The sequence below is a fragment of the Poecilia formosa genome, unplaced genomic scaffold (assembly GCF_000485575.1).
Source record: "Poecilia formosa unplaced genomic scaffold, Poecilia_formosa-5.1.2 Scaffold256, whole genome shotgun sequence".
NCBI lineage: Eukaryota > Metazoa > Chordata > Actinopteri > Cyprinodontiformes > Poeciliidae > Poecilia > Poecilia formosa.
The window spans coordinates 853,715-879,989 of record NW_006800195.1 but is presented as its reverse complement, the minus strand read 5'-3'; the positions used below and the strand labels follow the sequence as shown (position 1 = coordinate 879,989).

At 41.3% G+C, this 26,275-nt stretch overlaps 1 protein-coding gene across 1 annotated transcript in view; it reads left to right on the top strand.

The window, feature by feature from the left end:
• The window catches only part of LOC103150569 (lysyl oxidase homolog 4-like), a 31,003-nt gene extending 4,728 nt beyond the window's left edge, over positions 1 to 26,275 (top strand). Inside the window, exons 5-15 of the mRNA XM_007570249.2 lie at positions 8,822 to 8,860; positions 8,942 to 9,149; positions 10,422 to 10,602; positions 15,097 to 15,251; positions 15,346 to 15,513; positions 16,069 to 16,231; positions 18,350 to 18,593; positions 19,999 to 20,114; positions 21,540 to 21,676; positions 24,892 to 25,003; positions 25,108 to 26,275. Coding sequence (XP_007570311.1) covers positions 8,822 to 8,860; positions 8,942 to 9,149; positions 10,422 to 10,602; positions 15,097 to 15,251; positions 15,346 to 15,513; positions 16,069 to 16,231; positions 18,350 to 18,593; positions 19,999 to 20,114; positions 21,540 to 21,676; positions 24,892 to 25,003; positions 25,108 to 25,178 — 1,594 coding nt within the window. The 3' untranslated portion in view covers positions 25,179 to 26,275. The remainder of the gene's footprint in view (positions 1 to 8,821; positions 8,861 to 8,941; positions 9,150 to 10,421; positions 10,603 to 15,096; positions 15,252 to 15,345; positions 15,514 to 16,068; positions 16,232 to 18,349; positions 18,594 to 19,998; positions 20,115 to 21,539; positions 21,677 to 24,891; positions 25,004 to 25,107) is intronic.

The window sequence follows — 26,275 nt, the reverse complement described above, 5'->3', positions numbered from 1 at the left end:
ATTCAACTCAAACCAGCCCTGTGTGGAAGGGTAATTGCCCCTAAAACCTAATTACTGGTTAAGTGCCCTTGGGCTGCAGCAACTACCATTTCTGAGGCTTTTAAATCACTGTGGATGAATTTAGATCCACTCTTCTATGCAGAGTTGTTTTATTTTACATATTTCGGTATTTATGGCCTACTAAAGGTGGCCTAGTCAATAGATTTTGACTAGGCAACTGCAAAACCTTCAATTGTTTTGTTATTGATCCATTCAGAGCTGAATTTGTAGGCGTGCTTCTGCCGCTGCATCTCCCAAATTTGCTTAACCTTAAGGTCACAAGCAGATAGCAAGACTTTCAGCTTTAGGGTTTTTTGCTATAGAACATAATTTCTTGCTTTAATGATGATGACAAGTCACTGACATCCTGAAGAAGCAAAGCAGCCCCAGACCACCTTCATATTTAAATGTATATGATGTTCTTTTTTGTGGAAAGCTAGTTATAAAAAGCTCTGCTTTTGTCTCATTAGTCAATAAAATCAGTTTTTGAAAGTCTTGGGGAGGGGGGGTCATATAGCCTGGTAAAAAAAAAAAGCAGCCTCTTGTTCTAAACTTTGCTTTGCTAATGAATTAGCCAATGTTAATTCAATATTTGGAAGCTTGTCAACACAGAGCAGACCATATAATGAATATAATTCTAGAACAGCAAAGAAAATTGCTGGCCAAGTTGAAATTCTACCAAAGGAATCCAAGTCAATGGGAGAAAGCCCAGCCTGAGCCCATGAAGTGAGATTAGAATCGGGTAGAATAATGCAGGAAGCCAATGGCCAGGTTAGATATCATCGTGGGTTTTGGCAAATGTGAGACGAGCCTTTGTGTTCTTTTCGGTCATCTTCACCTTGATCCCTCCCATGGATGCCGTTTTTGCCCACTATGTCTTATTACCGAAAGCTGAGTTATGTAATTTTCACAAAAAATATATATATTTTTTACATATTTGTTAAAATTATCACTATGTCATGACAGTATGAGATGTGAAAAAAAAATCCAGCTCCTCTGCCTTCTCCCAGTGATAACTACAGAAACACACAGAGTTGGGAGGAGTGCTGTCAATCCCCCTCATGTATGCGCTGCTCATCCTCACCAATTGCCGTTGACAGAGCTAATGTTAAGGCTAGTTAGCATTAGCTAAGCTAATGTTAAGGCTAGCTAATGCTAACTAGCTGAAAGAGTTTTCCTGCAACAGTAAGTTGTTTCTCCGCCTTTAGCACATTGAGCGGTGTGTACAAGAGGGTGATTGACAGCACTAAGACCCTCCTCCTGGCTCTTATTAATTGTTTTTGGTGCATTTCTTCAGACAGAAACAGTAATACTTCTATCCTTCCACAGATTATCTGTATAATATTATACCATCAATACTTTGCGACACTTTGAACAAATATGTAAAAAAGCTTTTTTTTTAATTAAAAAAGTCACATACCACAGCTTTGATCTTGAACAATGACTTTTTACTTAGGCATGTGAAGTAGGCAAGTATTTAAAAGTTGTCCCCATGATCAGCTGCAGAGAACAACAGCTTAGGTGAAAAGAATGTGCTGTCAGGGCAACGATTAGTCATCCGCTGGAAAACTTTAAATTGCAGTTCATCACAAGTCACGTCTGTGAAACAGCTAACAGAAGAGGCACTCGGATCAGATTAAACCTTCAATGGGGCAAAGCTGATTTGCTGGATTCAAAAGCATACCACGTTTATAGATTTTTTTACGTAATAAGCAAATAAAATTTCCTATTTGTTTCCTTCTGTTTCACTACTCCAATATCCAAAGTTGTGCATGAGCATGTGACTAAACCATGAGTGTGCACCGAGAGCCGTGACGAGATTTTTCTGCTCATAACCCTCCTGTTATCCGTCAAACCACAATCATTTGCTCCACTAATAGCACCGAGTGGGTATGTCAATATTTTTATGTGCATAACCCTTTTTTAATCTGTCTGCTTTCAAGCTCGAATACCCAATGAGCACCTACACAAACGTTCAAAGCCCTTAAAAACATACCGACGACAACCCTGACACCTCACTGACGCCCACATGTTAATACATCCCCAACTATTTCCAAAACCGTGCCCCGAGTACACACACAAATTTGCATGCAAACACACACAGAAGCAAACACAGGCCTCCATGAGTCTGTCTGCCCACAGAGGTCTTTTTTAGGGCTCGGCTAACAGGAGGACTGCACTGACCGCTGGTCTGCAAAGTACCATATGTCTCTCCGTGTGAGAGGCCAATAATTACCCCTTGTGTCCTGAGGAGCAGAAAACAAGCAGCTTCTCCTCAGCTGCCCCATGAAAACACACCATAAAGTGTCTCATAAAACTATTTGTTTGGATCCGTGCGGCCATCTTGATCAGGATTCTCTGGAAGAAGATCCCAATGGATCTTTTCTGGTTTAAAAAAAATAAAAAAGCTAAGCAAACAAACAGATGAGGATGTTGGTTGGATGGTGAGAGAAAATATGTCTGGATTTCTTAAGCTTGCCGGTCTACTTGTGTTGCCGAGCAGTCAGTTTAGGAATAGTAAATAGTAGGAATATCAGTTGTGACCTCGTTGAGTTTTGTAGTAAAATAAATGTAATGCCTGCATAACGAACACATTCCACAAATGCCTCAGGAACATCACAGATTGTGCCAAAAACCAATCCAGCAGCTTGTATAAAAACTGAGTAAGGGAACAAACTGTGTTTGTTTTTTTGTCAACCTCCACCTCATCTGGGAAATGACTGGAGCAAATATTTTTCCCCCAACAGTAAACATGTGAAGGGGGTTAAAAAGATTTTTTTTTTTTTTTACCAGAGAAGGATCCGAAACATCAGGTTAATCAGATACTTGGACTGGACGTAGGAGCAGTGTAGCTCGTCTCTTTCTTCCAGTCTGGAGTAATTCATGCTTCCTTGTTCATTTTTCTTCCACAAAGACAACTTTCTTTAATGAACAAAACCCAAAAGTCATTACAAATGACAGAATCTTAAAATCTCGCTGCTGTGCTGTAATCTTGCATCAGTCTGAAAGTGACCTGAATTTCAGGCACTTTAAGAGAGCGCCCTCAAGTGGCAGCATGTGAAATACGTAAGTACAGTTGAAACCAGATATTTACACACACTGAATAAAAAAACACAAAAACATTTTTTTTTCTCACTGTCTGAAGTTAAATCAGACCAAACATTTCTTTTTTTTTAGCTTAGGTAAAATTACCAAAATTATTTATATTTGCTACATGCCAGAAAACTTATCGAGAAATTTGTTTGTTTGTTTGTTTGTTTGTTTGTTTGTTTGTTTGTTTTGTAGTTTTCCTCAAATTCAAAAGTCTGCATACATTTGGTTGGATAATTGTCACTTAAAATGTATGATTGGATCAAAGCTTTTGGTTTTCCTTCAACAAGCTTCTGAACTTTTTTTGGTGTGGCCATCACAAAGCCCCAATCTCAGTCCTATGGAGATGTTGTGGGAAGATCTAAAAATGTGTGTGTGTGCGTGTGTGTGTGTGTGTGTGCGTGCGTGTGTGTGTGTATGTGTGTGTACGTGTGCGCGCGTGTGTGAGTGAGTTGGCCTCCAAAATGGAGGCCAGCTCTGTCAGGAGAAATGGACCAGAAGCTTGTGGAAGGAAACCCCAAAAGGGTTAACCCAAGTCAAACAGTTTAAAAAACCAAATGTTGGTAAACTTCTGAATTCAAGAAAAGTTGCAACAACAACAACAACAAAAAATAAATTAAATGTTCCCGCCAAATTTTCTGGCTTTTAGCAAATAGAAATAATTTTGCTAATTCTAACTAAGCTAAATCTGATTTAACAACAGAATGAGAAGAAAAAATAAAAATGTTGTCTTTTTATTCAGTGTATGTAAATATTTGGTTTCAACTGCAGATAACACAACATAATAGTGTACTTAAATGTAACATAGTTTTTATTTGTAAATAAATCAAAATCCATTTTCTTTAGCTTCAAAATTGTGCACTGCTTTATGTTGCTCTAATTCACTGAATCTGAATAAAATACGTTTGTGGCCTTACCTTGGCAACATGTGAAAGAGTTCAAAGGGTACGAGATGACTTGTAAGGAGACGTTACGAGAAAGGACAGGAACCTTGAAGCCAATTATGGTTAAGCTTTATGGTGAGCGCGTGGGTTAGCTGAACAGCAATTTACCAAATTTAGTTTTCAAAAGGTGGGGAAGCAGCTTTGTTGTTTATCACCTTTATTTGACCTGCAGTCACAGACAATAATGCAGTCAATATGTTTACAATGCACAACAACAAATAAAAGGTCAGAAAAATACCGCCGGTGGAGAACCAGTTCATTTGAAATCAGAATGTTTCAGATCAGTGCATATTATCACGTCTTCCTTCCCTCTGGCCAAGTGCTTAGTGCAACAAACTGCTTTAATTCTGCCAGACGAATCTATTAGACACTCTGTACTGTCAGCACTTCCCTCTCTGCCTCTCTCTTTTCTGGTGTAATGGATCCCTTTGTCTTTGACTGCTAACTCCTCTCATTTTTACAGATGTTTTATTGTCCCGCTTTTTACTGCACACACACACACGCACGCACGCACACACACACACACACACACACACAAACACAAAATTAATTTCCCAGCTCCATTGTTTCATAACTTTCATGATCTCTTTGAAGCTTATAGTAACTCCATCAGCTTCTCCCAATCCAGTTCCACTTCACCCTGATTAAAACCACTTCTTTACCGCCTTTTCTGTATTTTACTCAACCCTCTTTCTTATGGAAAGAGCATCATTGGGACTCCTTTCAGTTTCTGCCGCTCTAGAGAGGGTGGGGATGGATGAAGGGTCCTTGTGGAGCGAGAATGGAAACCTCCCATGAGCCGATTGTCCCTGAATTTGTGCAGAGGTTTGTAATAACAGGTTATCTTCAGCTTCTTGTGAGTCAGCGTCTCGTTCCACTGTGGCTTCTCGCATTGTGTTGTTAGAATTTCATTAAAACCCAATCGAGCCTATGATCCTATGAAACAAGAGAGTCTTCCCCAGACTGCTCTGTTCCAAACCTTTATACAGCTCTTTATTGTTCTCCAATAAAACTGCCAGATCAAGTCAGTTTCAATCTGTTCCCAACCCGTCAAGAGAGCGTCCCACAGTCGTTTGGTTCTCAGAAGCCGAAAGACAGCTCCAAACCAACAGCGCTTACTTACTTCTCCCTTTTACAAAAAAGATGGACTTTTCCAATAAAAGCTGGAGGGGTCGGTCTTGCATCACATGCGCCGTGTTTCCCAGCGAGCTTTCATGGCGTTTGGTTACAGCCTTGACTTTAAAGAGCTTTGTTTACAAGGAGAGAAGTCAGGGGGGAGTAGATATGTACGTGCATATTTCCCTGTCTGCTGTGTGTGAACCAACATGCTACTGCTGGACCACAAGGCAGACACTGCCAAGCAGAGCAGGCAATTATATGGGTAGCACTTTCACCCCTTTTCCCCTGCCTCCAAACCATGAACCAACACCCCCACACAGTCTGTCTCTCTTACTTTGATTTATCGCCATGTTGTGCACGGCTTTAAATGGTGCAAACACGCACACACACACGCACGCAGAGAAATATGGCTCTCTCACATAATCCCATGCAAACAGATGCTGAAACAAACGCACCACTTGCATATATAGCTTTGACTCAGTGAATTTCATGTGGCACCTTCCGAGATCCACCCACAACGCTTTTTGCTTTTACTGAGGAAAAAGCAAAAAATGGAAACAACCCCCCTCCCCACCTCCATAAAATTAATAGGCTAAACTGCAGTACTAATATCCTAAAATACCGCATCACAAAAGCCATTTTCTGACCTAATTTTACTCTTGAACTAGAAATAGATGGAATCGTCTTTTCTAGCGCCTGCAGCTGCACGGCTGTACGCACTGTGCGTGTCTGTGTGCGTCTGTGGGGTTGGGCACATGTACGTCCTAAATGTTATCGGTCTGTTTACTGTTGTTAATTTGGCAACTTGGCGCTCTTTCTGTTAGCTAAATGTGACAATGTAGTGAAGCTAGCTAAAAATGAATAGGTGAAGTTTTGTGTGTTTTTGTGTGTTTTTGTGTGTTTTTGCGAACCGAAGAGCTGACGGGTCACCTGCTTGGCCGACCGTGACATCTGCCGCACTCTTCCTGAGTGTCGCGCTAAAACTGCGGCAGGGTTAAATAAGTTAATCTATTCGAAACTTTGCCAGAAGTATAGAAATCTAGCAAACTTGTTGCTTCACCTTTTACTCCTCTGGAAGTCAAAGACACACCACCTGAAGCTGGGAATCTCCATCCTGCCGTGGATTACACAGATAGGCTGTTTTTATTATTTAGTATAATTTGTAAAAAAAAAAAAAATAAATAATAATAAATTTTTTAAAAAGCCTGTTAGAGCCGATGTTTTTGTGGACCATGCGCATTATGCACATGTGGCCTGTATTTGTGTGGTTTAGGGTTGTGGCTCAGGTGCAAAGTTAGTACTGTGTGTACCCTCCGATAATATCCTGCAGGCGCCCCTAGTCTGGACCATATCTGCATATCTCTGTTTCCAACAACAACTATACTGAAATACATTGTTGAAACAGCTGCACCTGAAATTAGTCTGTTTGTTGTGTTTTTCTTAAAAAGACAAAGAATATAGAAATATAACTTTCTTAAGTAGTTTCTAGTTTCCTAGACGTGGCCCTAGCGTGACGCTAAGGAGAACAGAAAATGCCCAAAACCACATGGAAAAATTAGTAAAGGTGCACATGGGGTCAATGCAACCCCACTGGACCCCAAAACTTGTGAGATCAAAATGACTCCATGTCTTAAGACCACAGAGGGGTTGATTTTACGTTAAATTTTTCCTCAGAAGTCAAAATCTCTGAAGTTCAATTAAAAAAAAAAAAAACTTCTTAGGAAGTTCCATGAAAATTAAATGTAAAAAAATTGAACTCAAAATCCAGCATAACTGGATGTGGTATTTAGATAGTGACTGTCATACAGTACCCAATGCTGTTTGACATGTGTAAATGTATTTCTGTAGCGTTTGAATACTTAAAATAAAAAGAAATAAGATGATGCTAGTTTTTGTTAGCATGCTAAAAATTAGCATGTCAGTGACCACAACAATTATCTTGCTGATTTTCTGACTGGAAAGTGGTTACACTGAGATTTGTTAGCATCAAAGGTTTCTAACCATCTCCCAGCTCAAAATCCAATATGGCTTCCACATGTTAGAGTAATAGCGAACCTACAAACTTTTCATTTGCACTTTTGATAAGATGAATCTCACAAAATCTTTCACGCAGATAATGCTGTTTAGCCTGCTAACCTCCTATTAGCATGTATTGCCAGTGGCAATTAGCTTGTCTTTGAGCACAGTTAGCCAATTATCTGACTTACAACCAGAACATGGTCATTTCCATGTATCCGCTCTGATGTTTGAGCTAGTCACGATTCTGAAGTGCCTACAATATGAAGATAAATGTTATTTTTACTCATATTTTAAGTTCAGGTGTGATCCTCAGAAAACCAAGTTTGTTTATTTCTGATTCTGCTATGGATATATGATTCTGTGTTTTTTTTCTCTATCTCTTTTAGCTGCTTTCATGCACACACACTCACACACATGCTAAGTAAAGGAAATGACTTCACTTCAGGGCGTAGCTTAGTAAAAGCAGTAGAATGCTGTTGTCCGGGGGCCACACTGTGACGTCCCTTAAGGATGCGTGGTAGTGCTGCAACTGTAAACTATTTCTCTGTTGTCCTGGACAATGTTTTCACTTATTTGGCTTTAATAAACTGGACTGATGATTTTAACTCTGTTTTCTTGGTTATCTGAAACTATTGCTCCCACAAAAAAGAAAAAAAAAAAGAAAAAATCAAAAACCAAAAAGAGTCCGGGTGAAACAATTCTTAATCTGTTTTCTTCATAAAACCATCCAGCCTCAGACATGTGCAAAATAACTAGGAAACACTGGAACGCTTGGATTTTCCTGGAAAGGAAATGTCTCCTTTTTTTAGGCTGCTAAATATTTAATTGCATCATGAATCATGAACCAGAATCATCTGGTTGTTCAGTGAAGTCTAAATTCGGCTCTCTGACTGACTTTGTTCATTCATGAAGAGTCAGTCACATGGCACCTGTCTGTGGCTGCGCAGGCTGACCCACGCGGTCAGCTACAATGTTTCTCTGCACGGGAGCGCGTCCAAACGTACGGGGCCTCGTTTTGTTTAAACACTGCTGCCCCTGTTGGGCGAGACCCCTGCTGAAGGGAATACCAATGAAACTAGACACAAGTTTAAAGATTCCTGTTGAGTTTGGCAGGCATCTGCAAAAAACTCTGCACAGATTGACATGCAGCGGTTGGAGTCAGACAATTTATATTAGCCCCTGTTGGCGACTCGTTTCGCTCTATTCATAACTTCTGTTTTCGTTGCATGGTTTTCTCAAATCAGACACTCACTGCGGACATATAGACAAACAGTGAGGCAGGATGACAAATAAACCTCAGAACTAGTAGGTCTAACAAAATGAAAAGGAATGAAAGGAAAAATTTAAAAAAAACAACTAACGGTTCAACTAAATCAAAATCGTTTCTCACATTAGGTATTTCTCAGAGGTGCTCTTTGATCATGCTTTGCCTCCTTCTTGTTTGTTTATTCAAAATTTAATGGACCACGTTGCACAAAAGGACTGGAGAAAAGGATGCCTGAGAAAGAGGGACCGTGGGAACGTATTGGACTGTGGGATTGCTCAGTATGTTTAACATAAAGCTACATTGTTGCTCCGACTAATAAAAAATACCCTTCTCTGTCCTTCAGGAAACTGTGGGACTCTAAGGTCGCAGATCCCTCATCAAGGTAAGATCAACGTTTAAACTAGAGATTTAATTTAAACCCGGTTATCGATGCACTTCATACATCGCTTTGTCTCTTTCCCAGGCTGAGTTCCCAGATCACCAAGAAGGCTTACTGGGTGGAGAAGGTGCAGTGTCAGGGTCTGGAGGTGTCCTTAGCACAGTGTCCTGCACAGCTGTCCCTCCCCAGGAGTGACGTCCCGTGCAGGGGGGGCATGCACGCGGTGGTCCGCTGCGTCCCCGGATTCCCGTTCGAGCGTTACGGCAGAGCTCCTGCTCCACCCGCTGTCGCGGTTAGTGTGGAAAACTGAAGCAAATGTATGAAGGGTTGAACTTAAACATCACAGCGAGGCGGCTTGGCCGTCTGCGAAGCTCGTCGGTTTAATAAACATTCAGAAACAAGTAGAACTGAGGAAATTCCAGTATTTAAACTTGTTGTAATTTTTTAATAGGTTTAGCTAATTAAAATGATTTTCCAGCTTCCTTTCTTCTGCAAAAGTTACGGTTTTAAAGGATAAGCTGAGAGGGGTGTTAATTAATTTTCCGCTTTATGTTGAAATAATAATAGGGCACCTACCCCTTTAAAGATATGTTTCACTCACCACTACGGGTTCGTCAGTTTTTAAATAATATTAACGAGGAGAATCCACTTTAATTGAACTCAAACAGTGATGTCTGAGCTTGTTGCCTTTTCCTCAAAAGATAACACATTTTACACTTTTAGGTGGGACGGGTTAACTTTTTTCAAATGTGTCTTGTTTAGAAAATGTCACATGCTACTTTCTATGTTTGTCTTTTAAGATAATTGATGATTTATTATCCAAGATTAATATCCTACATGCTGTAAACCACTCTGTGCCGTCAATTAGTATAAATCTAGATCAATTGGTCCCAGAGATAAAAGCTGAAGTCCAGTTAAGGTCAAATTGGACTTAAAATGCAGCATCTGCACACACTGTTTTATGAACCTGTACTCGGTTGTCATGCCAGCAATGAGCAGGTGATTTATCTGTATGTTAGTTTTTAATTATGAATTAGTGAAGATATTATATAGGTGTAACCAGGTAGCGACTCTGACAGTCAACAACTTGATTGGTTGGTTCGATTCTCAAGTCGTTTTTCAAACAGGAAGATTGCTGGCGTGTCGCCTCCCTCCTCCGTTTAGCACGTAAATATCCACCTTTTTGTAAGAGCAAAGCAAGCATGACGCTACCTAAAAGGTTAAAGAATGTGCATTTGCATCAACCACTTTGCCGATATTGAAGATGGAAAAGGTCCACTTTGGTTTCGTCTTCTCTTGGTGTTGCATTTAGTCTGTTGGACAAACTAATACGGATTTATACTAAATGAATAAATTGTAAGAGTTATCTCCAGCTGGTAAGATATTATCTGTTCAGAATATTTTGACAGAACCCCAGGTCAAAAACTCTGACCTATCTATCCCCTTTTACTGAAACCTTTTATGAAATCGTTGCGAATGAAAACGGCACAGTGGCTTGTGAAAAAGAAAATACGACGACCGAAATCTAGTTTGTCATTCGGTTTAATTATCTGATTCCTTCCAGCCTCTGGTCCGTCTGAAGGCCGGGCCCCGCATCGGAGAGGGCCGTGTCGAGGTCATGAAAGAGGGGAAGTGGGGCACGGTGTGTGACCACCTGTGGGACCTGAACGCGGCCAGCGTGGTCTGCAGAGAACTGGGCTTTGGCTCGGCTAAGGAGGCGCTCACCAGGGCTCAACTCGGACAGGGTAAGCAATAACAAGAGACGCTTTAACCTGTGCATTCAAAATGCTGTTTGAGGTTTTTCTGATGCTTTCAGAGATACATTTCACTCTCAGTTAGGTTGGCTCAGTTATCTCTCAAATGGCAAAACTGACCTACATTCCTTCTGCATCTGCAGCAGGAATAGAGCAACTGAGTGATTTAGACTAAACACCTCACAGTGCAACTGAGCGTTCCCTAAGTTCGCTCCTCCATCTCCACGCACTTCTGAAGACAAACAAACGCGGTGGGAATGATTACAGCTTGATCTCTGCTGATTGTTGAGGAACTCTCCCCATGACCAATTATATAAAATGTAAACTAAGCTAGGAGGGTCCGGGCAGCAAAAGAACGGCATGCGTTGTTGTCAAAATAAACTCGACGGTTGAGAAAAAGCTCGCGCCGCTTTGAAACCGGGACGTCAGGCAATCAGTGGCGAGCAGGAGCAAACATTCGGACGTAATTTGTTTTGGGTTGAGCTTTTGTTGTGGGTGAGAAAATGCATCCTCCGAGCCGGCTGTCTTGGAGTCGAGTTTTTTTTTCCCTCTCAGCAGTGAGACCCCACTTTCTCACACTCGTTTCCAGCGGTTCTTCTCGCAGTCAGTCTGTAATCACGTTCATTTCCTCCCATTATCTTTCTGCCCAAACGAGCACTCAGCATGTTCTTTAATAGTCTGGGTGAATTTCCTTCTCTCTACTTTCCTTAATGAAATAATTCTTGGAAAGCATGCGCGTGCTGCTTTAAATGCTGTATTATAAAACTAGGTGGCATGGTCAGGGTGACGGAACGGAGCAACGTGGCTTCAAGCGTCTCGAGCTTTTTTTTTTTAAATCTATAAGAGTTAACGTAAAGACGGGGCTGCGCAGTCAGCGGAGACAACCTGACGCTATACACTTGATGACATCATCAGCTTTTTAAAGCCTAATTACAGGGCTTTAAGGGGCTCCTGCCTGGGCTTCGCACACCTACACAAACATAGACTTGCTAACAGATTTTGCTCCTTTTTTTCTTTTTCTTTTTTTTTGCAATTTGGGATTTATTTTGGTTCTAAGAAGCAGAGCGTTCTAAGACTCAGAGCCACATCAGACATTCATTTGTGTTTGCAGAGCCATTTCAGGGTCTTTCATGTACGCTCCAAATGGGGCAAGTCCAGGGTTTTCTGAAGCGCTAGGGAGTTTGACTTGAGGACCTTTTTGACTCCTACTGACCACGTCTGCCCTGATATTCCCTCTATTTCATTATTTGATCACTTGTAGGTGGTGCATCTCACATAACCACTGGCGTAGCGTGCAATATAGGTAACAGAGTTTTTCCTGTTCTATCCAGTAAATCATGCAGCTTTCATTTTTACTTTACCCTAAAACCAACCATAATTTTTGACAATACCTCTTCCAGTTTGACAAAGTTAGTACCTTCCACAAAAACACTGCTTCATTGAAAGAGTTGCTACATATATTTTACAGCAAGGGTGTTCAAAGTGTGACCCCAGGGCCATTTGTGACCCTCTGGAAGAATTTGTTGACCACCACCAACCACAGTTCAGGAATGAAGATAATTCATCCTGCAGGCTCAGGAGCTTGATGCAACTTTTTGATTTTAACAGACAAAAATAAAATCTGAAAATATTTTCTCATGGTACAATATAAAGTATTTTGCTTTAATTTTTTTTCCATTTAAATTGATCAAACTTGGCTAAATACAGCAAATACTGACCCAGGTCAGACAAAGGACAAAAACAAGCATAAAGGAGAAGACAGTGGACGTGAAACATGCTGGGAAATTATTTGCCCGTCTTTTGATTGATGTTTCTCATCAATAATAATCATTGGAGAGATAGAAATAGCAAATAGTTTAAAAAGAAATGCATTCTTTCCCATTTTATTAATATATATATAGTGTCCCTTAATGACTTATGGCCCTCAAGCAGAAGTTTGCAAAGAATACGGTGCAGTTTTAGAAATAATACAGTTGCTTGAGGTCTTCTGGCTTTTTTTGTTTTTGTTTTTTAAGTCAAACAAAATGCATCTGTTTTGCTGATTAAAGGTTTTTGACCATAAGCAGTTGTGATACAAAAAAAGCAGTAGATGTAAGCAGTTCAAAACAACATATTTTTTTCTTGTATTGGGCATTAATGTTCTCCTGCCAGGACCTCAAACACCTTCGCAAACTTAGACGTGCTAACAGACAGACCTTCCTTCATTCTGCAATTTGGCATCTGTCTGGCTTCTAGAAAGCAGAGTCCCGAGTTCCAGAACCACATCAGAAGTCCAGAAGGCATTTGAGCTTTTAATGGACATTGTGTTTGCAAAGCCAATTTGGAGTCTTTGATGTGTGTGCTTGTGCAGGACCAAGTCTGCATGAGGTGAAGAAGAGAGTTTGATTTGGAGACGTCTCACCTGCCACTGACTGTTCCCTTCACGTCCCCTTTTCCATCATCAGCGTTCGATTGTTTGTGTGTTTTGCATCAAATACAAATAAAATCTGCAGATAATTTCTTACTTTACTTGAGTTTATAACCAAATGCATGACACTTAGGAGGAAGTGTGCTTTGTTGAAATGCTTGAAATATTATAAGTTTAGTTTTTTTGAGAAGCTGATACTGGCTGAGTAGAGGATAGGAGTTATTTAAATGAATACCTTTGAATCTCCTGCTTCTTAAATATATTAAAAAAAATAAAAATTAAAGATAATAAGTATTGTTGCTATAAGTTATTTTGCGCTTAATTTGGAGCGTGGATAAAATACTAAATGTGTTACTTAGAGGAAATAGAGTGGATACAAGAAAGTGTGCAGACACCGTCAAAAATGCCAAGATAAATAATTTCATAACTTTTTCCAGTTTTTTTGTGACCCCATAACTTGTAACAACTTTACTGAACACTAAACTGAAATCTCTTAGAACCAAAATAAAGTAATCAAAATAATCTGGTTGCATGCTCTTAAAAACCTACGATGTGGCTATTTTCAGTATTGCCCATATTCAAGTTGGTGTTAAGTAGAAGTCAGCATGTACTTACCGTCAGTTAAAATGCCTCTAAATACTTACAAATGAAATTCAGCTTTTTGAGTTAAGCTTTTTCCTACAACGCCTCTCACAGCAAAACAATAGTTTTTACGGAGACGTCCAGAGCATCAAAGGGATTTCTGTCTGAAACGTATGAGTCAGCTAGAAGAGCACAAAGGACATTTTAGCTGCATTATATACGCCGAGGACGTAGTGAAGCGTCATCATCAATTTGAGAAAACATTGTTGCAACACAGACATTACAAAAAACTGCAGCAACATTAAAGGATCTGCGGGAACGTTTGCCAAGTTATGAGTCAAGAGGTTGGGTGGCAAAACGTAAACCTCTTCTTACAAAGAAATAGGGTTAGAGCTTGGTTTAAAAAACAAAAACAAATTTGCAAAAGCAAGTGAAAAGTCTACCAAAGGCTTGCTGGAAAATGTATTATGGTCTGGAGAAAACAAAGTCGAGCTTTTTGGCAATAATTTCTGGAGGTTTGATGGATACAGGGGCGGGCTGGGGTTGAAATTCAGCCCAGGAGTTTGGTTTGGAGAGGCCTTTTATCCGATTGCACAATGGATGAAAAATTAAAACAGCTTAATTTTAAAATAAATTTATTATAGCAACACTAAGTTGTTGTTGTTTTTTTTTGTTTGTTTTTTTTTTTTTCAAAAATCATCAAACTACTGTGTGTATGTATTTAATAATAAAATAATAATAAAAACAAAACAAAAATTGATTACATAAGCAGCTTATAAAAATCAAAGCAAATGGCAGGGAACAAAAAGACAAAGCTATACAGACCAATTAAAATTATGAAGAAAAAAATTAATATTTTTTTTTTTAGATTGCTTAGAAAGCCGTGGTTTTTGGACCACAACCCTTTGATCCTAAGAGTTTAATATAATCCCTAGGAAAGACGTAAGGCCAGCCCAGTCCTGGACCTCCACCTGGGTCTTCTTTTGATCAGTTATGACCCACTTTCTTTCATAGTGTTAGTGTTAGTGTTAGTGTGGTCACTGTCATTTTTCAACCCCATTATGGACACTATTAGGTCTCCATGAATATGATAATAAAGTGTATTTCTAAAGAGACAACTGCACTGAACCCCATTGAAAACCTCACGGTTATCCCACTAAATATTGACTTCTGAACTCTCCCTGAGTTAAAACATTAGTTTTGTTGTTTCTTCATGAATATGAACTTGTTTTCTTTGTATTATTTGGGGTCTGAAAGCACTGCATCATCTTTTTTCATTATTTTGACCATTTCTCATTTTCTGCAAGTAAATGCTATTTTTTTTTTATTTTGGAGACAATGTTCATTTTACTCAAACATTTACCCACAAAGAGTAAAATCAGAGAAACTGATCATTTCAAGTGATCTCTTCATTTGTTTTCCAGAGCTGTGTGTTTGCTCTACCCTAAGCAGTTTGCATGTGAACTCTGTCTTGTCTCTCCGCCGCTCCCCCTCAGGTACCGGTCCCATCCACATGAACAGCGTCCAGTGCACGGGCAGAGAGAGGTCTATCCTGGATTGTGTCTACAAACAAGTGCCACTCTACACCTGCAAACACACCCAAGACGTAGCCGTCCGCTGCAACGTCCCCAACACCGGCATCCAGACAACCGTGAGTTGAACGCACAAAGACGCGCTTCTATGTTCAAAGTGCCTGAGTGTCTCTGCTCTGAAACTGCGACGCTCGCTCCTCTCTGCGGACCCAGATTCGTCTGGCTGGCGGGAGGGACCGTGGAGAGGGCCGTGTGGAGGTGCTGATGGAGGTCGGAGGAGCGATGCGCTGGGGCTCGGTCTGCAGCGAGAACTTTGGCCTCAACGAGGCCATGGTGGTCTGCCGACAGCTCGGCTTGGGATTCGCCTCCAGAGCTCATGAGGTGACTTCTAGTCGTTTTCTTTTTCTGTCTGTGAACTTTTGTTCTTTGTGTGTTCCCTCTCTCTCTCTCTCTCTCTCTCTCTCTCCCTCCATCTTGCTGTTTGTATGACTGTGCTGTGTTATTACTGAGGCCTGCAGTAATTACAGGCTTCTCAAACGTCCACTTCCAGTGCGCTGAAAATAAAAAAGGGAAAGTGAAGTGAAGAGAGATCGGAAGGGGGGGAAGAGGGGAATTCACAGAGCAAACAAACCCAAAATAGAGCGGTGCATGGAAACGGCAGACCGAGTGTATTTTGGGGGGGCGGGTAAGGGGGACGGATGGGGTGCTGCTTGGAACATTTAACAAGCAGTTTTCAAATTGTGAATAAGAGTGGAAAATGTGATAATGTGTACTGATAGAGCCCATAAAAAAATGTGTTCTGGTGTTTATAGTAGAGCCTACTGTGTGCGTCTCTGCACCACATTCTTCCTAATTGTCCCGCGTTGTTTTTCCTGAAGGGCTTAAGCGTCTCATTATATTTGTGCTTGAACGTGCTCTACTTTCCTGTGTTTTCAGGAGACCTGGTTCTGGCCGGGATCCTCCGACGCCAGGGACGTGCTGCTGAGTGGGACTCACTGCACGGGCACCGAGATGTCCGTCCAGCAGTGTCGCCGGAACGGTCAGGTCTACTGTCCCCGAGGGGGAGACGGCAGGGCCGCCGGAGTGACATGTGCGGAGAGTGAGTCCAAACCCAGCGACTTCATTTGCAGCAAAGAGACTGTTAAATAAAATTCTAGCAAATGCTATACTGCGTAGTTTATTTACAGGCTTTGTGGGGAACTAGTATTACGTGACACTGGTACTTCTGCTTCGTAGCTGTTTGTCTCCACTTGCTGGTAAAGTGTTCATTTAAAACCACACTATAAATCTATCCCATAAGTCTGGCACTTTTCTTAGTCTTTGATCTTGAAAGGAGATGCACCGATCAGAATTTCGGGGCTGATTTCCGTTCTTGTGCCGATACCAATTTCGGGCGTTAAGCACAGTGGGAACACAAGCAATGGAGCGAGATGTGTGTGAGGGACACAAAGCAGGGAGTAAAACAAAGTCAAAATCACATTTTAGTCTCTCTCTAGCAACTTATTTGGCCACCTAGCCTAGCACGGCTAGCGTTACCAAAAGTGTCCCTGTGTGTGCTGTAGAAAACGTCTCCCTACATTAACTCTTGGATTTCCAAAAGGCTCCCAATGTCTAGGACAGTTCTGGAAAGACAGAGAAACATTGCTGTGCTCCATTCATATCTGCTGAAAGTCTGTCTCTCTCTCTCTCTCTTTCTCTCTCTCTCTCTCTCTCTCTCTCTCTCTCTGTCTCTCTCTCTCTCTCTGTCTCTTGCCGCTGTGTTTCAACACGTCTTAAAAAACATAATTTCCTTTTTAATTGCGTCTTTCTCGTCTGTGCTTCGTCTGACTTCATCAGAGCCTCGATGATTCAAAGTTGCAAACTGAGCCTGTTAGAGCCTAGTTTGGTGCATTCACTGACCTGCAGCGCTGCCAACTGCTCTATATTTGTCATGTTGTAAGACCAAAAAACATTGAAAATGAAAAGTAGAATACTTCATAAATGTCACGCAGTGTTTTAAGAGCCGTTATCAGAGGTCCAAAGAGTGTGTGGTCCGTTAAACTTTCATGTTTAAAGTTTTCTTACGTCTGATTTGATTTTTTTTTTTTTACTTTTTGGTTGACTTTGGACCCTACCACAACTCACAGTGAAACATCAACATATAATACCATTTATTTGTATGAAATCAACAATAAAAAAGAACAAATTGTTCAGTGATATTAGTAACGGTAGCGAGTCTTCCCCTGGTGCTGGTCTGATTGCTGCTGGGAGGAACTGGTGAACGATGACTGGGTCTGCCTGTGAGCGCCTTGTAAGTGGCCGAGGTGATAAGCTAATTGTACTGCCAGAATTTTAAGAACGATGCATCTTTTAATTTTATTATTTTATTTTGGGCCGCCGTAAAGCTTTTACTAGTCTGGTCTGGCTCCCCCTTTAAAGATTTTCTGGGGGCGCTACCGGTCGGAGCCTCCAAAGCTCTCCACTAACGCCAGAAAAAGTCACTAATTGTGTGTTAGAAGCTATTCAAATATAGCGACAATCTCGCTGCAGATGACCACACTATGCACTCTGTTAATCCCGCTGAAAGTCTTTCCCTCTTGCAGTTTGAACGAACTGCAACCAGTTTTAAAATGTCTTAGAATCGCAGTTTTCTTTCAGACAGCTTTTTCAACATATCTGCTTCCTGTGGCGTCACCTTAAACACTGAAAACGGCCAACTTTGTCTTCCTCTGACTGCAACAGCTTGGACTTTGAGCGTTGATGTCACCACAACCTGGTAGCCTTATTATGGTGCATATACTGAAATGGACTTTTTTTGAGTTTCCGACTTGCTGTCAACACTTCAGGGTCAGTCAGGCTGAAAATCCTCCATCCTAACACCAGCTGATTCCCAGAGGCTGGGAATTTTATTCCATGTTACTCCAGCAGGTGGTGGATATTATATTCACAACAGCTGGAAAAAAAATGGAGACTTTTCTTCAAATTTTGACCACATTTTAACCTCTTGAATTTGTTGAGATCGTTCACACGCAGAAAATCAGAAACTTTCAGATCTTTCAACACGTGATTTAACTTCAACTCCGATGTATCATCTGGTGTTGTGTGTCAGTGTGGCAAACTAGAAAAGTGTTTAGAAACAAACACAAGGATTAGATTACATACATATAGGACATTTTTTTAAGCAGCTAAGCACAACATTGAATGTCTTCTCGTTTTGAACCTGAACAATTTCCCGCAGCCGCTCCCGACCTTGTGGTGGACGCCCAGCTCGTCCAGGAGTCGGCCTACCTGGAGGACCGGCCTCTTCACCTGCTGACCTGCGCCAACGAGGAGAACTGCCTGTCGTCCTCTGCCGCCAGGATGAACTGGCCCTACGGACATCGCAGACTGTTGCGCTTCTCCTCCCGCATCATGAACATGGGACTGGCCGATTTCAGACCGCGAGCCACCAGGGAGAGTTGGGTCTGGCACCAGTGTCACAGGTGAGGACGGGACGGAGGCTCCTAGAGCTCGTGGTTTAAGAGATGCTTCGATTCTCCGACGGATATTTAGATTTGAATTTAAAAAAAAGGTGCCGTTTAAGGTGAAGTCGTGCCTTTGCATTCGGCCCCCCCTTTTCTCTTTTCTTGCCACATGTCTCTGAAACATGTGGCAACTCTGGAGCAGCTGCAGAGACCAGCAGCTCAGGTGGAAGAGAGAGAGGGGAGGGAAGGTTTGTTGACAGGGCAATCTCAAATTGTGCACGCCACAAATCTGGTCCTTAAACTAAAGTGGCAAGAAAACAAAGAGCTATTGTTGGAAGAAACTTTACGAAAGAACATAACGTCTGGTCGGATGAGACCAAAATGTTACCACGGTGGCCAGGTTTTGTGTGGCTGAAAACATGGTGAAACATGGCGGTGGTGGCGGCATCATGGGGGCAGGTAAACAGGTCAGAGCTGATGGGAAGATGAACGGAGCTAAAAACATGTCAATCCTGTTTGGGCCTGAGTGAATGGCTTAGATCAATACACATTCATATGTTAGAATGGCCCAGTCAAAGTCCAGACCTCAACCCAACTGAGAATCTGTGGCAGAGTTCACAATTACCGTTCTACAAAGTAAATACAAATTCACACCACATTGTTCAGATTTGTATTTATTCAAAATTCAAAGTCATTCATCCTTTTATGTCTCTTTCGTGCCACACATATGAAATTCTACTTAAATACATTAAAGTTTGTGGTCTTAACCTTCCAGCTCTGCTCTGAGGCTTCGCCAGCTCCATGTAATTCTGGACAGCTGTGAACTAAACCTCTGCCATCTTACATGGATGGCGACACAAGATTTAGAAAGTGAAGTGACATCCTTGAGTGCAGCATAAAATAGACTACTACTGTCTATAAATAGTAATCACCCTCTAAACGTCTGTCATTTAACAAACACAGATAAAGTTTACAATAAACATCCTTGTTACTGGCTAACCCAGTTGTTACACTCGTGACCAGGACCTACGTCACAGACGGCCGGGTTCTTATCGCAGCAGCTGTGGTTCTGTGTCCTAGAACAAGGAGGACGACCACAACCCAATTGCTACCTTCTCCACCAGCAAACACAGGGTTTCACTCGCAGTTCTGGTAACTTTTTTGCTTCGGGTATTGCTCTGCGAGGCAAAGAAACGCGACTGGAAAGTGAAATCTTCCCATTTTTCCCAGGAGCCTCTTCCCAGCTGTTCATCACGCCCGTCTGACACCTCCAGGGAACCGCAGCCGCATTTATGGCCGTCATATTTCATCTAATATAAAATCAAAAAACTGAAAAACAAAGACACAGATTTTTTTCACGAAGGCTGTTCTGACTTCCTTTTTATAACTGTGATTTATTTATTTATTTTTTTCGTGCTTCCAGACACTACCACAGTATCGAGGTGTTCACCCACTACGATCTGCTCACCCTCAACGGGACGAAGGTGGCTGAAGGTCACAAGGCCAGCTTCTGCCTGGAGGACACCTACTGCCCCGATGGTGAGCTGTGACCAGACGCAAAAAAAAAAGAAGAAAAAAAAATCATCCCTCTCAGAAACAGAATTGAGAGGGCTCAGAACTTTGGTTCGTGACCGATGGTTCAGATTAAGAGTTCTTTGGTCTTTTTTTAACACTTTCATGCATAAATTATGATCCTTTGTGTCAGGATTTTTTTTTTCCATTTTTTAAAATAATTTCTTAAGGCATAAAAAAAGGTAGGAAAAAAATTTGTAAAAAATAAAAAAATAATAATTTTATTTTTTTTAGGTGATCAATTGTAATTTTCTCCAAATACAAAGTTGTTATTGGAAGAATACATCAGTAGTATTGGTCTTTAGGGGTTATCTGATGTCACAATATTTTTTTTTACCGTCTACAGTAGAAGGAGGAACCGGGTCGGTCGGCATGCTTTTTGTCTGTCGGCCATATTGGATTTAACAAAAATAATTTCTTGCATTTGCAGCTGATGGCCAGTAGTTGATAAGTGTATTTTATGATGCATTAGTGTCCACTTCAGTGGTCTGTGTGCATTTACAACATAAAAATCCACAAGAAGCACAAGAAAATGGCAGCTGTCCACTGTAGTGGACCAATGACCAATATGCATGAAAGGGTTAAGCTCTTTCCGTTATTTCCGGTTCTCGCCTTTTTCATTCCCTCTCTCTCCAGTTCTTGTACTTGAACATTATTCCATATATTGGTAATGAGAGAGGACAAGTAAAGAAAAACTGCACAGCAGATGAACAGTGAGGTCAAAAACCCAGCAAAGACCTCCAGGTGGTCCTCATCTTAGTGCCGAGTTTGGAGCAAAACGCTCTTTGGGAATCTCCTACTATTTTCTTCTGTGTTTGTCAAACTCGCATGTTGTCTAAATATGACAAAGGTATTTAGATAGAAAATGAAACAAAATATGTAATTGTGACAAATGGGTCATTACAAGGTGCCCAAAGATGTGCTTTAAAAACTATTCTTTGCAAAGCCGTCTGGTATTTTTGATGCCAAATCACTGGTTTATCCCTCGAGGCTAAAAGCTTTTTATGTGTGAAATAATTACACGTCAGAGTTAGGGAGACAGAAAAGAAAAAAAAAACATCAAAAAAAGATCTTAAAAGTAAAGTTGTCTCGAGAACTATTGTTCAAAGCCACTTCAAAAGATAAAGAAGGTTTGGGGGGAAAAAACTGTGATTAAACACAAGAGAGCTTATATAAATCATCTATACAGTAAAGACTAAGTTGCTACAAAGGGGGGAAAAGAAACAGCATTATACTCATTATGTAAATCTTTCACTGACTGCAGATCGTTCTTATTCTTTAAAAATTCACACCAGTTATTTCCGGTATTTTTAACACCCAGTGACTAACGCTGCACCGCATAGACGTGACATAGATTATGTCCCATATTTTTTGTGTTTTCTACCCCTTTAGGTATCCATAAGCGATATGCTTGCTACAACTGGGGCCAGCAGGGCATCTCCGTGGGCTGCTGGGACACGTACCGCCACGACATCGACTGCCAGTGGGTGGACATCACAGATGTTCGACCTGGTGAATACATCTTCCAGGTCAGTCCGGTTAGAAAAGTACACAGAACAACATCCTGCGAACGACCAGTTTGGGGAAAAATCTGGAGTTTTATTTTGAGAAGAGCATAAAGGAAGTCTGTATTTTCCGTCATTTCCTGTTCCTTTCTCCATCCATCCATCCTCTCTGTTTAACACGCAGTTAATTTGCGTGTTTACACGTTCAAAATGGGCGGCAAAAAGAACAGGTGTGACGTGAAAATCCTTATTTTTAATCTTCTTCTTGCTGAAACATCATCAGTGATCTCGGCAGCGAGGTCCCGCGTCGGGCAGGAAAGTGGAGGGGGGGAGAAAGCGAAAAAGTAAAGCGAGCATTTTGTGTTTCGACATCTCAAGGCACACGTGAGATAAAAGCTGCGATAAAAGGCTGTAATTTTCGCTAAATGGCTCTTGGCTGGCCCTCCAGTCAGTCAGGTGTACAGCAGCGACGCAGCCTAAAGGGTGTGTGCGTGTTTAAGAAAAGTAAATTTAGTCTAGATTTATATAGAAAGCAGACCTACTGTTAGTCCGCCCTTTATAGAGAGAACAAACCTAGTGGCGGTGGAAAAGCTCAGTCAGCACATTACAGGTTGAAACGTGAGCTCGTCCACATCTGCGCCCTCTCTCTCTCTCTCTACCGAGACATCCGATCTGCTGCGGTGACCTACTCATCCCTCCTGCATCTCTATCATTTAGTCTATTTATTCTCAGCAGCATCACCAGGACTGTGTTTACAGTTCTTCTTTTTTTTTCTTTTCTTTCTTTTTTATTCTGGTTGTTTGTGCTGAATTCAGATTGTTTACGTCTTACACGTGTGAGATCTGCTGCGCTTGGCAAAGCTCGACCCGGCAGAACCGTTTTGTGGTCGCGAACGCAGATAAGCTCCCCGTAACTTTGCGAGAAGCGAGCGCGCGAAGGAGGGGGGCGTAGATCCTCGTTCGTCTTTCACGCAGCTGGGTGTTTCCGCGTCTTTACCAGCAGCATACATTTACGCTGATGAGTCACGTCCACCTCGGCCCCCGGTTTGCACTCGCGTCTGAAAGATCAGCAGCACAACCTTCCCAGGCTTTTTTAACGCAACAGCGACGGGACTTTCATTGTCCCGTAAAACAGCTTGTGGCCCCTTTGTCTCACATTATTACAAGAGCTTTTAAGAAAGCATTAACTGTCGCGAAGCGTTTTACACCCAGGGCTGCAAACGCGCGATAAGAAATCACCCTGCGCTGGCAAGCGCTTGCACACGTTAGCAGATCCGGTTCACGTTCCCAAAAAGACGCTGCCTGAAAGTTGACGAAAAGAATAAGAGTTGCGAATATTTTCAACCCTGAATCCTGAAGCTGTAAATATAAATAGGACCGCACAATTTAAACGGTACATAAAACAAAAATTAAAAAACTGGGCCGCTTTAATGAATATGTGGTCAGGTTATCTGTTTGATGTGTGCATAAGGAAAGTTCATTTTCTTATATATGGGAGGCAGACAGAGTGGAAAACAAGCCGCCATGGCAACCAACCATGACTGCAGTCTAATGATAGGCTGCAAACTCCAAACCATCATCTGCATCTCTGGGCTTTTTTTTTTTTTTTTTCTGCAACCCCCTTTCCCTCTGCAGAGATAACAGTGGAAAGTGATGTCATCCGTCGTCTGATTTTATACATTCGATGCCATATAGAAAAGCAGAAAACAATAATCCTGTGGTTTCTCGGTCCGGCGAGCTGTTGTTCCATAACCGTCCAGAGAACTGATTTTTTTCCCCCCACACCCCCAAGTTTTTTTCCCTTCATTTTTTTTTAAAAAGGACAAAATGTACAGTTTCGTTTTGTCCAGAGCAAAACATGTTTTCCCATGTGACCCTGGGAGCCTTGAGGAAGCCGCTGATCTCAGAGCAGAGACGAATTCGCCAATCCATCAATCCCAGACTCCTCGGTAACATTTTCTCACGTTACAGCCACGAGCTTCAATGTGTTTGTAGTACGGATTGTACGTGTAAAACCAAATCTTAAAAGGGTGACATGTTCTTGTCCACGTCATCTTTTAATCCAGCGCTGTCGACCCCTTCCAGAAGTCACCTAATTGGTAATATAATCTTACTATAAATCCAGCTATTGTGCGAAGACCAAGGCGCACAGAGAGAAAGTTGTGGTTAGCTTGCAGAACAATACTCTGAAGTTTGAACATCTCAAAGAGACGCTGTTAATCCCATCTTCTGAAAACTGCCAAATCATGGCAGCATTAATCGGAGAAGCAGCCATGCGGTTTCTCCGGAGAGAAGAAAGTGGTTGAATCTGTTTACAAGACAACCATTTGGTCGCGCACTCTACAAATCAGTCATTTATGTGAGAGTGGGAAAGAAGGAAGTCAATGTTGAAAGAGAGCCATAATAACTCCTGTTAGGGCTTGCCACAGCAAACATCTGGAAGAAGGTTCCTCTGATCTAAAGGAGAATAAGCCTGAATGCTAAAACAGTATGGAGTGGAAGACTACAACTGCAACACACCATCCCCACGAAGAAGCGCAGAAATGGTGGCATCGTTCTGTCGGGACTAATTCTTTAGCAGCGACGAGAAAACTGATGAGAGTTGATGGAAAGATGGATGGAGGGAAATCCTGTTGGAGTGCTGCAAATACACACCTTAGCGCAACTGAGAAATTGTAGCAAAATTGACGTTCATGGGTGATCATGATCGCAATTTCTTTCAAGAACATTGGGCAAAATCTTCAGTTTCTAAATTCTCGCAGATGTAAATGCAACAAAAGCTGGGAGCACTGTACTGATGCAGGGGGGAAATCCATACACACACCACATGTCCCTTAGTAAAACACTTTAAAAACCTCAACAACTGTTTGTTGCCATCGTTTTTTTAGTGTGTAGTCCAAGGTAGCATTCCTAAACGATATAAGTGTCCCACACTTTTGTAACTTTGCTTGACAATTTTTCTTAATTGTTTGTATTTTTTCCAAGCTTGCTAGCATATGGCTTATGATTGGCATTAGATACAAGTACAAAAAAATCTCACGCCACTCAGACAGCCGAGGTGCCCCTTTTTTTCCCACTTTGCCCCCAAAATGTCTGCGTACGCCACTGACTGCTACGCACCACTTTGTGTTAGTTTATCAGATAAATGATAACAGACAAGATGTAAAAAAAAAAAAAAGTTCAAGTTTAATGAATGCTCTCTGAATATTTATCTCTCCGTTCGTTTCTCTTCCTGCGCAGGTGCAAGTGAACCCCTCCCTGGACATGGCTGAGTCTGATTTCCAAAACAATGTGATGCGCTGCCGGTGCAAGTACGACGGAGCACGAATTTACCTCTTCCACTGCCACGCAGGTAAGCGTAGCATAAAAACCCCTCGCCTACTGAAGTTCTTGTGCTGATTATTTTCTTTTTATGCTTTTTTTTTTTAATCTCTCGGTTTATTCGTTTCTCATCAGCTGACGCGTACAGCGCCGAAGAGGAGGACTTGTTCGACCACCAGCGTCAACTTTCCAACAACTTCTTGTGAATTAGGGAACATGTACATTTAAGAACCGTACGACTCTTTTCCAGACCTCAGAAGTCAGGCGGCGAAGAGTAAACAACAGTAAATCGGAAAAGCTGAGGCAGAGGGGGAGAAAGTGAACGGAAGGAAAGGACAGAAATGGCTTTTTTTGTTTGTTTGTTTGTTTGTTTGTTTGTTTTTAGGGTCCTGTGATAGATCGTTGTGAGAAGACTTTGGTTTTTGTTTGAACATTAAATAGGAATAAAGAATATTTGTAGAAAGAGAAAGGGATGCAGAGGAAGACAAAAGCCGGACCATGATTTGTGATAAAACAGTTTACAGATTCAAAAAAACATGCCTTTTTTTAATGAAATGTTAACGCCTTGTTTAAATCATAACCACAGTTATAAGTAGTGAGACGAAGGCAGACGAGGAGAACCTGCATCGTGCATCACTCAATTGTCCACATATTTACGCAAGTAAACAAAACGGGCTTCCAGTACGTTCACCGTCCACGTAACAACATCCAGGATTTACTGTCAGAGCTGTGTGTTTTTCTTTATTTTAGTTTTCATTTAGATTTTATTTCATCTCATGGTGCTATTTTGCTTCTGTTTTAAATAAATACTGTAATGTATTGCAAATGTATTGTCATGTACAGTCTTATATTACCTCTCTCAACTATTGTTCTTCAGGTTCTTTAATTTATGCAGAATTTTAATGTACTTTGAAGTTGAAACTTGATTGTATTGTTAATTTTATTATGACAAATACTTCCACTTTGTTTGATCTTTCCTTGTCAAACACAAGGGAGCAACATGAGATCTGGTTGTACCATTGCATCGAGCTTCAGAGTACTTGGTAACAGTAGCGAAAGAATAAAAGTCAGATTTACAAAATGTCTGATCATTTCAGTACTGGTTATTTGTGGGCAGGGCCCGAGACTGCCAGCTAAAATGAAAGAGAAATAAGAATAACGTTAAGAGTTTTCAGTTAGGATATAGAAATTCTGCAAGCTGCCTCCAAAGACGTGTTGATTATTATTGGGGTGTTTTTTTCGTCTTCTTCAATTTTTTACCATTCACAACCTAAATCTATGAAACTGTGCTTACTTGGGCCGA